Source organism: Prunus avium, chromosome 1 (assembly GCF_965620075.1).
Source record: "Prunus avium chromosome 1, drPruAviu1.hap1.1, whole genome shotgun sequence".
Classification (NCBI taxonomy): Eukaryota; Viridiplantae; Streptophyta; class Magnoliopsida; order Rosales; family Rosaceae; genus Prunus; species Prunus avium.
Genome location: NC_142284.1, coordinates 37,768,575 through 37,784,981, shown reverse-complemented (window position 1 = coordinate 37,784,981; position 16,407 = coordinate 37,768,575). Strand labels below are relative to the sequence as shown.

The following is a 16,407-nucleotide window of genomic DNA, read 5'->3' as shown; positions in this document are numbered from 1 at the left end:
AGTAGAAACTGAATGTCACTAAATTAAATAATTAGCACGAGCTTAGGTTTAATTCAAAATTCATTTCGTGAAATATATCGACTACTCTGGGCCGAATATACAAGTCATACCTCACAAGGCCCACCCAAACAAGAAACTAGTCTCTTTTACCAACCCGAAAGGGAAAGAGTTAAACGGAAAGACCAGATGTAGCATAGAAACGGTGTCGGTTTGGAGATTGACGTATTAAAGCTACGGGCTGGTCCTCGTCGTGGGTATTGGGTTTCTTCCTGTGGGTGTTTCGGTTTTGACTTTGACTTTTCCAAAGAGCCCAGAAGGGAGTAGAAAACCAAAGAGAGAGAGAGAGAGAAATTGACCCAAATTTTCCGAGGCAAAAGAATAACTGAAAAAATCACGAGCAGAAAATAATAAACAACAAAAATAATTTCTCAGTCAACAAACTACAACGAGAATAAAGGATAACAAAGGCCGAGTCTTTCCTTCGTAACTCGTAAGTATTATCGAACCCTTTTCTTCATTGTTCCCATCTGGGTTTCCCTTTTCTCATCTTGATCATCTCCTCTGCTCTGTTGCATGTGCTTTTGCCTTTTTGTGAATTTAAAATTTTTTCACGAGCACTTCATTGTATTTAGTTTATCAATATAGTTTTTGAACATTGGGAAGGAGAATAATGTGGTGAATATACCTCTAATTTTCCTCTTTTTTTTCTTTTCCTCTTTTGATTTGAAAGAACAGAGAAGGGAGTTGGGATTGGTGGATTAAATTCAGAAAGCTGCTGCTGATTTTTTAGTTTAGAGTGACCTTAGGCATCTGGGTTTTCAATTTTTGAGCAAAAAGTTCAATTTTTTGTGGGTGAAAAGCGAGGAGATTTGTGGGGTGTTTTTCTTTTTCCTAACAAGGGCACAAAGCTGAAGGGAGGGTTATCTTTTCGGTGGTTGAGATTGGGTAACTTAGAGCTTGGTCTGATCTGTGGTGTTAGATAAGTTAGTTGGAGTTTTCGGATGAGAGGGGGGTATATGGCCCCCTTTGTTGCTTTGTTTTCAGAGAAACAGGCATAAAACAAACTTCTGTATAGTCTCAGATTATAATTATATACGCACCTGTTGCTCTTGAAATCGGCTTTTGCTCTGTGACTCATTAGACCCAAGAGTGTTTTTGCGAATTGTTTCGGAACCTAAGGTACTGGTGTTGTGCTTTTAGGGGCGGCATTTTGTTTGTTTGTATGAATTATGTTCAAACAGATACTAAGTAAGCTTCCCCGGAAGTCTTCTAAGAATTCTGAAAGTCGTGATGGAAGCCATACAATGTATTCGAATCCTCCCACCGGTGTAAGAAGCAGTGATTTCGGGACCAGTAAGTCTGGCAATTTGGTTACATCTTTCCCAGCCGGAAATCCTGTTTCAGATGTCGGGAAAAGTTATGGCAACAAGAATGTGAGGGGTGCAAATTTGAAGCCGAATGGCTTTGTGCTCTCTTCTTCTTATGAAGCATTGCCTGGATTTAGAGATGTTCCCAATTCTGAGAAGCAGAGCTTATTCATTAAAAAGCTGAACTTGTGCTGTGTTGTATTTGACTTCACTGACCCAACAAAGCATCTGAAAGAAAAGGAGATCAAGCGACAGACACTGTTAGAGCTGGTGGATTATGTGACTTCAGCAAATGGTAAATTTACAGAAACTGTTATGCAAGAAATTGCAAAAATGGTATCTACAAATTTGTTTAGGTCGTTCACCCCGCAGCCACGTGAGAATAAAGTTGTAGAAGGCTTTGATTTGGAAGAGGATGAACCTTCAATGGATCCTGCATGGCCTCACTTGCAATTAGTGTACGAGTTTTTGTTAAGGTTTGTCGCATCACCTGAGACCGATGCAAAATTAGCTAAAAGATATGTTGATCACTCGTTCATTCTCAAGTTGCTTGATCTTTTTGACTCCGAAGATCCTAGAGAAAGGGAGTATTTGAAAACAATTCTGCACCGAGTTTACGGAAAATTTATGGTGCATCGCCCATTCATCAGGAAGGCTATTAACAACATCTTTTATCGTTTCATTTTTGAGACTGAGAAGCATAATGGGATTTCTGAACTCCTAGAAATTTTGGGCAGTATTATAAATGGGTTTGCTCTACCACTGAAAGAAGAGCATAAATTGTTCCTTGTTCGAGCTCTAATCCCCCTGCATAAACCAAAATGCCTAGCTATGTACCATCAACAATTATCTTACTCCATTATACAATTTGTAGAGAAAGATTGCAAGCTTGCTGATACTGTCATAAGGGGTTTACTGAAGTACTGGCCGATCACTAATAGTTCAAAGGAAGTATTGTTCCTAAGTGAGTTAGAGGAAGTTTTAGAAGCAACTCAGCCATCTGAATTCCAGCGCTGCATGGTTCCCTTGTTTCGCCAGATTGCTCATTGTTTAAACAGTTCTCACTTTCAGGTAGCGGGTTCTTTCCTTATAACTTGCTTTTGTTCTGCAACATGAATGATATTCAAGTTCTGCTGTTATTTCATTACAATGGGAAGAGTTCTCTACATCATTTTTTTTCTTGTCCATGTTGACTGTGATACATACTAAGCACACTTGTGTTAATGTTCTTTTCTCTTTCCATCTTTGTTTAGTAAGTTTAAAAATCTCATTAATCCAAATTGTTCTGTAGTTATAGCTTAGGTTCCCATTTTGTGGGTGATCCATTTTGATGTAGGATATGGGTGAATTGAGTATTTAGGTAGTTTAGCGGAAGCGAAAACAATGGAAAACAGAAAATAGAACAAAAGGGATAGGTCTGGAATCACTCCAGGGGTTTGGCTTCACACCAAGTAGTCTCCAATCTCTGGAAAATAAGCTTTTCTTTATATCTCAACAACTGAATTTTAAAGAACTACATGGGGGGTATTTATAGCAAACTAAAACCTAGAGACAATAGGATAAAAATCCCTTACTAAAACAGAAATCCTAATCCACCAAGGAACTAAGTAATAATAAACTAGGAAACTTAAATCAAATCCTACTAAAAATCTGGAAACTAAAATCCTAGTGAAATCTGGAAAACTAATAAATCAGGAAACTAACTAATGATGTCCACATCACATTTATACTTGTCTTTCCATGTATGTTGTTTTTAGTTGAGGGCTTCTCTAACTATATTTTTCTTTCTTAAATGTTGCTTTACTAAATTACCAATTAAGATATCTGAACCCTGGGTCCTGTCTACCAGCCAGAAAAAGAAAAAAGACTCTGAAATCTCTTCTAGTTGGATTTTTCTGTTCTCTTTTGTTAGTCCTTTCCTTTATTGTCATTTTAATTTTAGGACGTTCGTCGGGAATATTCAAGTTTCTTGTTTACACAATTTGGAGGAGAATGATCGAGTTCTTTCTCAGTTCTAGCAGCAATTGGTTGTTGAAGATGAGGACTCATTTTTTATGCTCCACCGCGTTGGAGTAGATCAAAGATTGAAATAAGATAACATAAGATAATGTCTAAAATGCAGTGCACAGCCAACTTCATGACTGATAGTGCAATTTAATCATTATAGTCAATGGTTTGTTAATGCATGGGAGATGCAAATTAAGTCTGTACAAAGTTAGGAAGAAAGTTAGAATATCATAAGAGTTTAAAGCTCAGTCTTTGTAATATCTTATAGATCCCAATGGTCAAAGTTCGTCCTGCAGTACTTGATTAGTCTCTGTTTTTACACAAATGGTTTTAGGATTTTAATTATGACAACGAGTGTGCCTGTTGAGAGGATCTTAAGATGATGTCTTGGAAAATTTGGGTGCTTGTTGGATGTTCCATTTTTGTAACATTGAATTTTTTTTAAACGTTTAGGGAACATTTTAAATATCTATTGGGTTCTACCTTTTTTCCTGAGTCTTTCAAGATTAGTATCACGATGTTCTCACTTAAAAAGTAGCGTCACTGTTAATCCCATTTAGTAGCAATGTGGAATTCAAACTCCCATAAATTTTTTTAGTTTGTTGTCTTGAGGAAATAGTTATGTATTAAACGAATTGTGGCTTATCAGGAAAAAAAAAATGCTACAGGAATTGTGAAAATGTTCCATGAACAATAAGGTGCTCAATCTCTTTTTTCTAGACTACATTACTCCATATAACCAAATGTTCAACACAAAATAGAACTGAAGTGAACTTATGAAATGGTTATGCATATGAATTCTCTTTGCAGTGGATGACTAACTGTCAAATGTACTTTGACCAAATATTCTCGGGAGGTTTTATACCAGTCAATTGTATTGAAGTTTAACACTAGTCTGTATGAAGTTAAGCCTATTCACTTGTATTGGGGGCGCTTCAGACCGAAACATTCACTTTTTTGTTTTGAGAAATAAGTAGAGTTCCATGCCAGTTGATTATTTATGTTTTAGCGGTCATGTCCCATTGCAGCTTTTGATTCTTGAATCTAATGCAATCAATTCTTGTTGTGCCAGGTGGCAGAGAGAGCTTTATTTTTATGGAACAACGATCACATTGAGAACTTAATCAGACAGAATCGTAAAGTTATACTGCCCATTATCTTCCCTGCATTGGAGAAAAATGCTAGAAACCATTGGAATCAGGCTGTCCATAGCTTGACCTTAAATGTCCGCAAAATCTTCCAAGATCTTGATCCAGAGCTGTACAAGGAATGCTTACTCCAGTTTGAGGAAGATGAGTCAAAGGAGGAAGAGGTTAAAGCACGACGTGATGCCACATGGAAACGTTTGGAAGAAGTTGCTGCAAAGAAAGCTGCAAGCAACGAACCTGTGCTTGTTTTCGGCAAAGCACCTCCCCGCTCTAGTTGAGTTTAGCTGAAGAAAGTTGACCATTCAATGACATCCAATTTTTTTCTCTGATCGAAATGGGATTGGTAATACTACCGGCAAAATGGTTCAGGTGGTGGAATGCTCGTACTTTGTTGATTGCTCATTGCTACTGAATATTCCAACATCATATGCGTGTATGTTGTAGTTGTAGCTAGGAAAAGTTTCTGGCAGATGACCACATAGTCCAACAAACATTCTGCCTCATTTGTTTCTTGTAATGTTATTTCATAGCTGTTCTTTTGCTTAAAATGATATACAGATATGCAATTCTACCACCCCTAGACTAGTGTATGCAGCAGCAGGACACAGTTTTGACAAAGTTCTTCTTCTTTCAGCTTCAACAAGAGATGATGGACAACAGATAACTCCGATCAGCCTAGGCCTAGCTTAGCTTGTTCACAGCCGGTTTGTTGTCTGTCTCTTCGTTGAACCTGAACATCCTTGGGGCTTAGACACCAAACGTTCGCTTGTGGACTTCTTTTATATATGAATTTTTAAAGTTTTTTGTCTTTATCAACTTGCCTAACTCACGTATGTTATAATATTTAATCTAGTTAAGGAAAAAAAATTCAATTGTGTAACGGATTGGGATACCTAGTACTAAATTGAAATTACCTTCAATAAAAAAAAAAACTCAAATAACGACTAGGAAGCATCCAGACAAAAAAAGAAAAAATAGAATAACACAGAGACTCTGATTCTGGTTCGATGGGTTGGCAGTGAGTTGGCGACTTTGATGTTGCTCAAATGTTCTGTGGGGATAATTCTCCCTTTAACGTTGGGTAGAAGCTTAATACTATTGAACGCGTCAATCAAAACACATAGAGCCAAACAATATCTACAAAGCCATACATATGATACGGCACACATTCTCTCACTCTCTCTCTCTCCCTCCAAGTCCAACTTGTGTTTAACAAAATAATGTCTTGAGTTGAACCTGCTTACTGGGATTGGACAGAGAAAGGGAGGGCGAGCTTTGGCTCGTTTACCTTTTTGCTTTTTTGCCAACTTTTTTTTTTCTTTTACCTTCTCTCTCACAGGCTTAATATAATATGACAGGGAACTATGAAATTGTGAAGGTTCTGTTCTTCAGGGCTGTTCTGGTCAGCTTGTCTTCTTCCTCTCTCTCTCTCTTTTCTCTCTTGACCCAAAATTGAATAAAGAACAAAAGAAAAAAGCTCCTTGCTTTCTTCCTCTGCTTAGACTCCTGCTTCTGTAAGTATAAAATTCATCCATTTTCTTTATTTTATTATAATATCAGATTACTTCATTATCCTTTTGCTTTTTGCTGGCACCCTCTTAGATTTTTCTTTTATGAATCACTTTGCCCTTTTGAGTTTTTTTATTGGTAATGATAAGGAATGCTATCTTTGTGTTTTAGATCGCATCCAGATCGTGTCAGCCAGTGAGCCACTTGGGTAGCTGCTGATTTGGTAAATACACTCAGAAGATTGAAGACAAGAGCTTCTGGTGTATATATTCTACTTTGGGAAGTTGTTATTGATCTTTGACTTGAGGGTGCCAGTTTCTGCTTCTGGGCTTCTAAGTTTGACTCTCAAGGTGTCAAATTCTTCTACTTTATTCAGATTGCTACAGATATATAGAGATTCTGAAATTCTTAGAAGAGAATGATATATGAAAACAAGAGTTTTGCTTCCCTTGATTATTGATTCTGGGATTACTTTATCTTCATATGGAAATGGGTGTCTCTATCTGGATTTTTTATTTCTTATAATATCGATTTTGTTGTTCATTGTTTTGAAATGGGTTGTATGTATCTGGGTTTTGACTCTGTTATTTGAGGTATCAATTGGGTTCTACTTTGAAGGAGCTTCCACCCACAACTGGGCTTGACAGGATTTGTGTTTGAGGCCATTTCTTTTTCAAATCATGATCAAGCAGATACTTGGTAAGCTTCCACGGAAGCCATCTAAGTCAGCTGAGAATCGTGAGTTTGGGGGTTCATCTGCCTCTTCATTAAGTTCAAGAAGCAGTGACGTAGTATGTAATAGGCCAATTAACTCAAACAGCCTACCTCTGTTGGGTCTTGATTCTGCTTCAAATTTAGGATATAGCCATGGAAGTAAGCTCCCTCAACTTGTAAATTCAAATCTAAATGGAAGTTCTGCTACTGCTTCTTATCAAGCGTTGCCAGCATTTAGGGATGTACCAAGCTCTGAGAAGCAGAACTTGTTTATGAAAAAGCTGAACTTGTGTTGCGTAGTGTTTGACTTCACTGACCCAACAAAACATCTGAGAGAAAAAGACATCAAGCGGCAGACGTTGCTAGAGCTGGTAGATTATGTTACTTCTGCAAATGGAAAATTTACTGAAACTGTTGTGCAAGAGGTTATAAAGGTGGTAACAGTGAATTTGTTCAGGTCGTTCTCTCCGCAGCCCCGTGAGAACAAGGTTTTGGAAGCATTTGATTTGGAGGAGGAGGAGCCCTTGATGGACCCTGCATGGTCACACTTACAGATTGTGTACGAATTTTTACTGAGGTTTGTTGCATCGCCTGAGACAGATGCAAAGTTGGCTAAGAGGTACATTGACCAGTCTTTTGTACTCAAAGTATTGGATCTCTTTGATTCTGAGGATCCTAGGGAAAGGGAGTATTTGAAAACAATTCTGCATCGCATCTATGGAAAGTTTATGGTGCATCGCCCATTCATTAGGAAGGCAATCAACAATATATTTTTCCGATTTATTTTCGAAACAGAAAAGCATAATGGGATTGCTGAGCTTTTAGAGGTTTTGGGCAGTATAATCAATGGATTTGCTCTTCCACTTAAAGAAGAACACAAACTCTTCCTTGTTCAGGTTCTGATCCCCCTTCACAAACCAAAATGCTTACAAATGTACCATCAGCAGTTGTCCTACTGCATTTCACAGTTTGTAGAGAAAGATTGCAAGCTTGCAGATACTATTATAAGAGGCTTATTAAAATACTGGCCAATTACAAATAGTTCAAAGGAAGTCATGTTCCTAAGTGAGCTGGAGGAAATTTTAGAAGCAACTCAGCCAGCAGAGTTTCAAAGATGTATGGTACCCCTCTTCCGCCAACTATCTCGTTGCTTGAGCAGTTCACACTTTCAGGTAGTGAGCTGTGTCTTCTTCTAATTTAATGTTTCTTTGCGCTTTGCATGTTCAGACTTTCCAAGTCTTTAGCTCTTTCCTTAGTAAGTAAATTTAGTCTAATTCTGGAAACATGTCTTTGTTGTATTTAAGAAAAAGTTATTGAAGAGAGAAAAAGAGGTGGGGAGAACCAATCTCTCTCTTCCTCTTGCGCTCTAAAAGGCTTTGCATCTCACCTTTCATTAAATCTGATAAGTATTGTCTGCTATCTGGTTTATTTTTACCTTTTTATAGACCATTAGTCATTGTTGTTGTAATTCCATCCATATTCGAGTACCAGGTACTTCTTCTGAATTCTTTTCTTGGACAATGTTATAGTTTTAGAAAGGTTAAGCTCACAATTAATGCCTCTTTTCACGTTGATATAGTTTTCAGTACAGATAAAATGTTTCTTTGGCACAGATGCATATCTATATGATTCTGGTGAAAATTCTAAATAGTGACTGCTACATATAACTGATCGTTGTTGCTGGATTGCATTGTTTAACAGTTGTCTTATTATCGCTTGGATGATTTTGACTGATGGTAATGGTATAGAGGATCAAATGCTATTATGCTGCTGACCCCCTAGTTGGAGATGCTGAATAATTATGCATGTCTGAGGTCAAACCATTTAATAGGATTAACTGTTCACTCTTGTGTTTGTCAAATGTCAAGCAATTTTTGGAATATCTTTTGGCATATTGACTGAATCTAGGAATTAGCATCTAGTACTATTTCTTCGTTGCCTTTCATTTACTAAATTCCAGTTTTCTGTATGAAATCCTGATCCGGAATATACTCAGAATTACGTTCCTAGTTTTACTTGTGATAACAAGACATTCCCTACCTATCCTGACCAAAAATCTTGAGCTGACTGATGCTTGCTTTTATAGGTGGCAGAGAGGGCATTGTACTTATGGAACAATGATCACATTGAGAACTTAATCAGACAAAACCGTAAAGTCATAGTGCCCATCATCTTTCCAGCCTTGGAGAAGAATGGTCGCTACCACTGGAACCAAGTGGCCCGGAGCTTGACATTAAACGTCCGTAAAATCTACTCTGATGTTGATCCTGAGCTATTTGAGGAGTGTTTGCTTAAATTTCAGGAAGATGAAGCAAATATGGAGGAGATTAAAACAAAACATGAAACCACCTGGAAGCGCTTAGAAGAGAGTGCTGCTTCTAATGCTGTTAGCAAGTGGAGCAGTTGTTCGCCGCTTGAACCCAATTGAAACATCTTCAAACTAATGATAGAGGGATATATTCATGTAGTTCGAAGGTCTTGTGTTTCTTTTTTACTGTTTTTTGGCTCGTTTGGGAGGGAGCATTGTGTGGTTGTGTGCTTTGAGAGGTTGAACACTAATAGATGGTTGTCCATACTCTTTTCTGTTTGCCCCTCTATTTTTGGCTCTTTTCACCCTAACGTTCAAGAGAAACTCTACACAGCAATGAAGTTCGTGATTCTGGAATTTGCACAGATACCGTATGCTGGAAACAACAAAACAGGAGTTAGAAGCTGCATTACACATTGAGGATAGCGAACATAGAGCTATAGTTGATGGTTATAAGGGTTGACATGAAAGAAGCCTACAAAATACAGGTAATTTTATCCACTTGGAGTTGATTTAATTGGTTTGAAGTATTTACTAAACTACTTAGTTTCGTTTCTGTATGTGTATGTATTATAATATCTAAACAATCCGTTTGTGTTTGAATTTTTGAATATATTGATACTTCTGAATGCCTTTTGTTGGAATGAATGTTCTTAATTGGTTTGCTTTGGGTTTTATGTTCCTAAGCATTGATTCCAAATTACTAGATAATAATGACTCTGCCTTCGTGTCATTCTAATCTATTTCAAAGTTGAAAATGAATGAAGCTATTCCATTAAAGTTATAATAGGTACTAGGAAAGAGAGCAGGGTCTCCAAGGCATGCATGTGCCAAAGACAGTGGAGAAACTACTTGAACCATAGGACTAGACTACTGAAGAAACTAGTTACGTAATCCTAAGAGCTTGATGCCAGGAAACAAAATTCCAGAAGCTCCTGATCAGATTCAAATTTAGCCATATCTTCTACTAAAGAAACTAGTTACGTAGTCCTAAGAGCTTTATGCCAGGAGACAAAACTCCAGAAGCTCATGATCACATTCCAATTTAGCCATATCTTCTTCTTCCAAGGTCACCCATGCCTCTATACCGTCACCAGAGCTACTACTCATCAATATGACAACATTTTTAACGGGCACATTGCTAATGCATGCCCAGATGGGTTTTCCCCATCCAAAATCAGTGTTATAAAATGGAAACCTAACCCAACTGCTGAACTTGTAAAACTCAACTTCTCCTTGAGAGACCAACTCACGTGTTTCTTTTACATGCTCGCATGCATGTGAAAACCCATCCTCACCTTGAAGTTTCTTCGCATAATCATCATTGATCTTCCTTATTACTTTTCTTAATTGAACCACAATATCATGCAGCTCTATATTTCTTTCATCTTTCATTATGGATGCAACAGCAAACCACCAGATATTACCAAAAGAATGCTCTGGCAAAGGTGGAGCCATTCTTTCCCTTAAATTCACCACATGGGATATCGCCATTGATGGCCTACCCTTACCAGATGTACCATTTTTTGCATTCATGCTAGACTTGCATATGAGGGCTGTCACGGCTTCCACACGAGTAGGAGCATGGTCGTCAATGCCCAAACCCTTGGATGCTTTGACTTTCATCCTGGCTAAACTGGAAGCATCAAACACAAATCTCTTTGTCACAATCTTTTCTCTCTTAATCAAATTGGATGGCTTGAAAATTTGCGTGTCCCTAGGTGAAAAGATGGTGGCTGAATTTAGGGAGGGAGTGATGTTTTCAACAACACCACGTGATCTTGTAGCCCATGCATCGAGGAAAGAAGACAGTGTTGCACCGTCTGCAATCTTGTGTGAAATGCAGATTCCGATACCCATACCACCAGAGTCAAAGAAGTTTAACTGGACGGCCATGGCTGCAACTGCCTTGTCTGTTCTAATATTGTAGGGATCAAGTGGAAGAAGTTGTTGCACTAAATTCATATCTGGACTTTTTAGTATGTCAGAGAGCTGAATGTTAGCTCTGGCTCTTGTGAAGACAACATCCACGTCTTCACAATCCACAGATGTATTGCCCTCAATCCTTCCAGCCAAAGGGTAGAAACAGGTCAGGGTTTCTGATAAAGATTTCTTCAGCTTATAAAAAATGGTCGTATCATCATCAATGTTTTCAGGAGCTGAATAGAAAAGAACCACGGGCACGTAAACTATAGGAGAAAGCTGATCTAGCAGAGAGAGTCTGTAGCTCTTAAGGTGGTGTGGGGTTGGAATTGATGGTTTGCAGTAATCTTTAGATACTATCTCAATCTTCATCACCATTTTCACTCTCTCTGTAGGAAATGCAGGTCTGAAGAAATGAACAATCTATTACAGAGGCTCTGTATATATATATATATATCGGTTCAACCAACCAACCAACTCCTTTTTTAGCTTCGTTTTTTTTTTTTGTCAACAAAGATATCATAAAAGCCAACCGGCAAAGGCCCAAAGGGGAGCCAAACCCAACCAAACAAACAGGACAGACACATCAAACCAAAGAACTAAAAACAAAGAACAGGAAGCAAAAACACAAAGGGGAGCCAAACCCAACCAAACAAACAGGACAGACACATCAAACCAAAGAACTAAAAACAAAGAACAGGAAGCAAAAACACCAAAGGGGAGCCAAACCCAACCAAACAAACAGGACAGACACATCAAACCAAAGAACTAAAAACAAGAACAGGAAGCAAAAACACCAAAAGAACAAAACAAACGAAAAAACCACACAACAGAAGACAATGTGGAAACTTGTCTAAGCTATCTAGAAGCTTTAGCTGGTCATCCAGTGTAGAGTATACATGGCGTAGGTTAAACATACGCATATGTAAATCATGTATGTCATACCGCTACGTACGCCTACTGCCTGTGTTTAATTTTTATTTTTTAATGCTTAATAAGTCTTTAGTTATAGGACTTTCTTCCTGGTTAAGTCACTGTCACTTAGGACTTGAGCTCCACAGATAAGTAGATGAAGTTTTGACCAAGGGAAGGGAGCAAGGCTGATGAAAGTGTTGATCAACAAACTTATGGAGTGGGAGTTAGGAGTTTGAACTTTGAACAAGTTTTTGACACAAAAAATATCGAATTGGAGGAGGACTTGACCAAACTAAAAAAATAAAAATAAAAATTGTAATACTTGTACTGGTTAGAATTGGCCCTGCCAGTATGCCATTATCCCTATACATTCTTGTTGGGCAAACAAACTGTTGATAGGAGATGCCTTTCTTCATTCATTTTACCCTAAATTTAGTGCCTAATATAATCCAATCCAATCATAGGCACCAATGCACACGCTTAAAACTACCGCCAAAAGGTTTATTTATTTATTTTAAATCAATGCCACCACCGAAGGTTGTTTTATTTTAGTCATAGCCTATTATTTCCAGCTAATCAAATCAAACACACCCTCATTTCCCATTGTCTCTTTGCAACACCCAGCGATTCCCTAAAGAAACCCCAAAGATTCCTTGTTTGGCCTTTATAATTTTGGCCTTCCCCCCTGAGATAGAATATATTTTTCTTTCGTCCTTAATTTTAGTTAATTAGGATCATCCTTTCACTTTCAAGTGTTCAACTTTATACTGTACAGAAATTTGAATAAATGACAATAATTCATGTGGTCCAGCCACATTATTGCCAATGAATTTCAATGTCACTTTATTAGTTTGCATCCTCTGCATAACAAATGAACTCTTCATCTAAGATTTGTGATCTTAAATCTTTACAATTTTATGACGACCATGGAAGTTGAAATTATATCCAGAGAAACCATCAAACCTTTCACTTCAACTTCACCACACAATAGAACATACAACCTTTCTTTCCTCGAACAGGTTAATCCTCATACTTATGTTCCAGTTGTTTACTTCTATCCCAAGGAGGCCTCTGAGACACCTGATTTCTTGACTGGTGGTGATAAATCCAACCATCTCAAGAAATCTCTATCAGAAACACTAGCGAAATACTACCCGTTTGCCGGTAGGATCAGAGATAGAGTCTCCATTCACTGCAATGATGATGGGGTCACATTTGTAGAAGCAAGAATAAAAAACATTGAGCTTTCTGAGATTCTTGAGCACCCTAAAGATGAGGTGCTGGACCTGTTATTCACAGACAATCTGCAGTGGAACGACGATACGAATATCAACGTCCTCTTGGCTGTACAAGTAAGCTTCCTTGACTGTGGTGGGATGGCAGTTGGCATCTGCATGTCACATAAGATAGCTGATACCTCCACCATGATCAACTTCATCAACGACTGGGCAGCGGTGGCCCGTAACAACAAAAAATGTGATCAATATGTACCGTCTCCTGAGTTCATCTCAGCAACTGTCTTTCCCCGATGTGATCTGCCACTGTCGCCAGAAGCCATGATTGAGAAAAGCAATTGTGTGACCAAGAGATTTGTGTTTGATGCAACAAAGATTGCTGCCCTCAAAGCCATAGTCGCGGAAAAATTGCAAAACCCCACAAGAGTTGAGGCTGTGACTGCTTTTATTCATAGCCGTGCCATTTCTGCATTGAGATCAACTTCCGGGTCGTCCTCAAACCCAACCACTTTCATCCAGACGGTGAACCTCCGCGCTAGAATGGTCCCTCCATTGCCACAAAGCTCTGCAGGCAGCATGATTTGGTTCTTTACAGTGTCCACGGCTGAGGACAGTGTGGTTGAGTTGCATGATCTCGTGGGTCAAATGAAGCAGAGAATGACCAAATTTTGTGACACGTATGTCAGAAAGTTTCGTGTGAAAGATCAATGGCCGTCCATCTTTAAAGAGTGTATCCAAGAATCAAGGAAACCATTTTCTAAAGGGAATTTGGTCATATATAGATGCAGCAGCTGGTGCAGATTCCCAGTGTATGAAGCTGACTTTGGTTGGGGAAAGCCAATTTGGGTCACTATTGCTAGCTGTGCCATGAAGAATGCTGTTTTCATGATCGATACAAGGGATGGCGAAGGGATTGAAGCTTATGTGAACTTGGAAAAGCAGGAATTGGATGTGTTTGAGCGTGATGCAGAGCTTCTTGCTTTCGCTTCTTTGAATCCGAGTGTCATTTGAACTCCATCCGAGCTTCAAATCTTTGTGTGTGTGTGCGCGCGCGTGCATGCTTGTGTTTGTTTTTATAAATGTTCTTGAATGTATTTTTCCACTCTAATGATGTCGAAAAATTAATATGAGGCTTTGAAACAAGATACCCTAATAAAAAACAAGCTATTTGAAAACATTTCAAGTACAGTTGTATTTTCTTGTAAAATCAGAGGAATATATTTAACCCCCTCCCCATTCTGTTTCTTTTTCATAACATTAGCCCAAATTTGAAGCCTCTCATATTTGCAAGTGCACATTTGGGTTCATGTGAAACTTTTATGTGTATTTTACTCACATGAACAATTGATGGTTATATTTCTTAACCTCTATAACCAAAGCTGGAAATTTATTTCAGGCCTGAGTTTGGAAAAATATGAACTTTATTGATGAATTAGATGGATCATGCACCAAAAAATTGGCAACTTTGTAGTACATAATTGTCTCACAACACTTTCATGAAACAAACTTGTCCTACATTTTCCAATCAAACAAATCCAGAGCCGAATCGCATAATCCGTGTTTCAGTCTCGAATCTGTGGGTCTGAGAAGAATTTGTTGATGGTAGGCATGATCTGGGGGCTTTTGTTGCGAACATATTTCCTCAGTCCATGTTCTTTATATCTCTCTCCCTCTGCATGGTTATCAAGCACCCCAGCAGCTCTGTTCTCCTTGTTAACCCTGAAAAACCATATTCAAATTTAGGTTAAATGCAGATAAGCATGTGCTTTTATTCTTAACCCTATTTTTGTAGATGCCTGTGATTTTAAGACTCTTAGGTCTCATTTGGTAGGTAGGATAAGTAGTAAGATTGGATTAACTTGATCCAATACTATGTTTGGTGCTCCCAACTGAACGTGGATGGGATAAAAGATAATCTCACCATAATACCATTATGTGCATTTTTGTAGGATAATTTATCCTTACCAAGAATGTGGGATACATAATCCGGGAGCCCGTGCCACAAACCCAGAACACTAGAGTTAATAAATGATACTAATTATACTTTCCAATCAATCCAATTTAATTCAATCTTAGTTACCAAACATGGCCTAAAGATTTATTTACTCATGGAATTGCAGTGAAATTTGATTTTTGATATACCTGACTTCAGGGTTGGTGCAGATGTTTCTAACAAGCTGCATGCCACAGATTCCAACAGCTGCACCAACGGCAGCAAATAGTGGGTACACCTACACATCCAGGGCAAAAATAGCCTTTATGTGATTAGCCATAATTCGAGGGTTAATTAAACCTTGCACTACAAGTCAAATAAAAGGCAGCGCAACAAGCACACCCTACATGCATAGACAATCATCATCACACAAACCCTTTTGTTCCCTTCTTCTTTTAAGGCCAAAACAACATGAAAACATATCATTCATGAATCATGACCCTTTTTCTCTTACTTTCTCTCAGTTTCTCACCAACCAAACAGAAAGAAAAAGTTTTGATAAAAACAACCACAGAAAAATATAATTATAAAAAATAAAATAACAGTGGGGTGGGGGCAAGGAGAAAGAAAGAAATTAAAAATACCTCAGGCTTTAACCATCTGGAGGAAGCCATGCTGAATCTGTGGAATAAAACAAAGAGAAGAAAATAGAAGATGAATCTTCTTCTTCTTCTCTAGGAGGAGGATTGAGAGAGAGAGAGAGAGAGAGAGACAGGGCAGAACAGGGCAAGTTTTTTCACAATTATGACCTCTGTATTTATTGCAGGCACTAATTACCCGATTTAGACTTCAACAAAAATGAAAGGTTGAGCGTGTACGGAAAATGAAGAAAAACAAGGCCTATCATCCAATTTTTTAAGACCATTTTTGGCATAAATTTTTATTTTTTGTTGGAAGATATCATTTTGGGCATAATTACTAAATTTTTTTTTTTTTTTTTTTTGTGGCCTTTCTAATTTCCGTGAAATGTGTAACGCTAATGTGATTATTTTTGCATGCTGACCAAAAACTTTGTTTTCAGACGGATCAGATTATTAGGGTAATAACAGTTATCTAATTCTGAAAGATAACAAAGTTTGTATATCAGGAAACAAAAAACCAAGATTGTTATGTACGAAAAAAGATAAGAATTATTCTTAGATTTCGAATGGTGCTGAACCCAAAAAGGCTTCAAATGGAACGGCCCAATTCCCAACCCTCTAGCCCAGCTCAAACAAATCTTATCTGTGAAGATCTGAAGGTCACAAGTATTGTATATGTGAGTTAGGTCAGTTGGCCTGAACGAAAT

The 16,407-nt window shown here is 38.1% G+C and overlaps 4 protein-coding genes and 1 pseudogene across 7 annotated transcripts; 3 read left to right on the top strand and 2 right to left on the bottom strand.

Annotated features, from left to right (window-relative positions):
* Positions 1 to 333: 333 nt before the first annotated feature.
* LOC110753130 (serine/threonine protein phosphatase 2A 57 kDa regulatory subunit B' theta isoform) lies at positions 334 to 5,338 on the top strand. Of its 3 annotated transcripts, none has more exons than XM_021953941.2 (3): positions 334 to 490; positions 736 to 2,438; positions 4,447 to 5,338. In XM_021953941.2, exons 2-3 carry the CDS (start codon positions 1,230 to 1,232, stop codon positions 4,798 to 4,800), a joined length of 1,563 nt encoding a protein of 520 aa, XP_021809633.1. In that variant the 5' UTR covers positions 334 to 490; positions 736 to 1,229; the 3' UTR covers positions 4,801 to 5,338. The 3 variants fall into 3 exon arrangements, with proteins under 3 accessions (XP_021809633.1, XP_021809634.1, XP_088103241.1); XM_021953942.2 differs by having other exon boundaries at positions 337 to 490; positions 731 to 2,438; XM_088247115.1 differs by lacking the exon at positions 334 to 490 and having other exon boundaries at positions 497 to 2,438.
* Positions 5,339 to 5,643: 305 nt separating this feature from the next.
* Positions 5,644 to 9,682, top strand: LOC110753132 (serine/threonine protein phosphatase 2A 59 kDa regulatory subunit B' eta isoform-like; annotated as a pseudogene). The gene is made up of 3 exons (XR_015832947.1): positions 5,644 to 6,036; positions 6,203 to 7,917; positions 8,832 to 9,682. The product of XR_015832947.1 is annotated as a serine/threonine protein phosphatase 2A 59 kDa regulatory subunit B' eta isoform-like (transcript).
* Positions 9,683 to 9,819: 137 nt separating this feature from the next.
* Positions 9,820 to 11,813, bottom strand: LOC110753133 (limonoid 7-O-acetyltransferse-like). The gene has a single exon (XM_021953944.2). The coding sequence runs from the start codon at positions 11,352 to 11,354 to the stop codon at positions 10,053 to 10,055; it is 1,302 nt and encodes a 433-aa protein (XP_021809636.2). The 5' UTR covers positions 11,355 to 11,813; the 3' UTR covers positions 9,820 to 10,052.
* A 453-nt stretch (positions 11,814 to 12,266) lies between these two features.
* LOC110753112 (akuammiline synthase 1-like) lies at positions 12,267 to 14,463 on the top strand. Its single transcript, XM_021953922.2, has one exon. The coding sequence runs from the start codon at positions 12,809 to 12,811 to the stop codon at positions 14,135 to 14,137; it is 1,329 nt and encodes a 442-aa protein (XP_021809614.1). The 5' UTR covers positions 12,267 to 12,808; the 3' UTR covers positions 14,138 to 14,463.
* A 66-nt stretch (positions 14,464 to 14,529) lies between these two features.
* LOC110753113 (uncharacterized) lies at positions 14,530 to 15,857 on the bottom strand. Its single transcript, XM_021953923.2, has 3 exons — positions 15,704 to 15,857; positions 15,269 to 15,357; positions 14,530 to 14,845 (listed from the first exon to the last, which is right to left on the bottom strand). The coding sequence occupies exons 1-3, from the start codon at positions 15,731 to 15,733 to the stop codon at positions 14,689 to 14,691; spliced, it is 276 nt and encodes a 91-aa protein (XP_021809615.1). The 5' UTR covers positions 15,734 to 15,857; the 3' UTR covers positions 14,530 to 14,688.
* Positions 15,858 to 16,407: the final 550 nt, after the last annotated feature.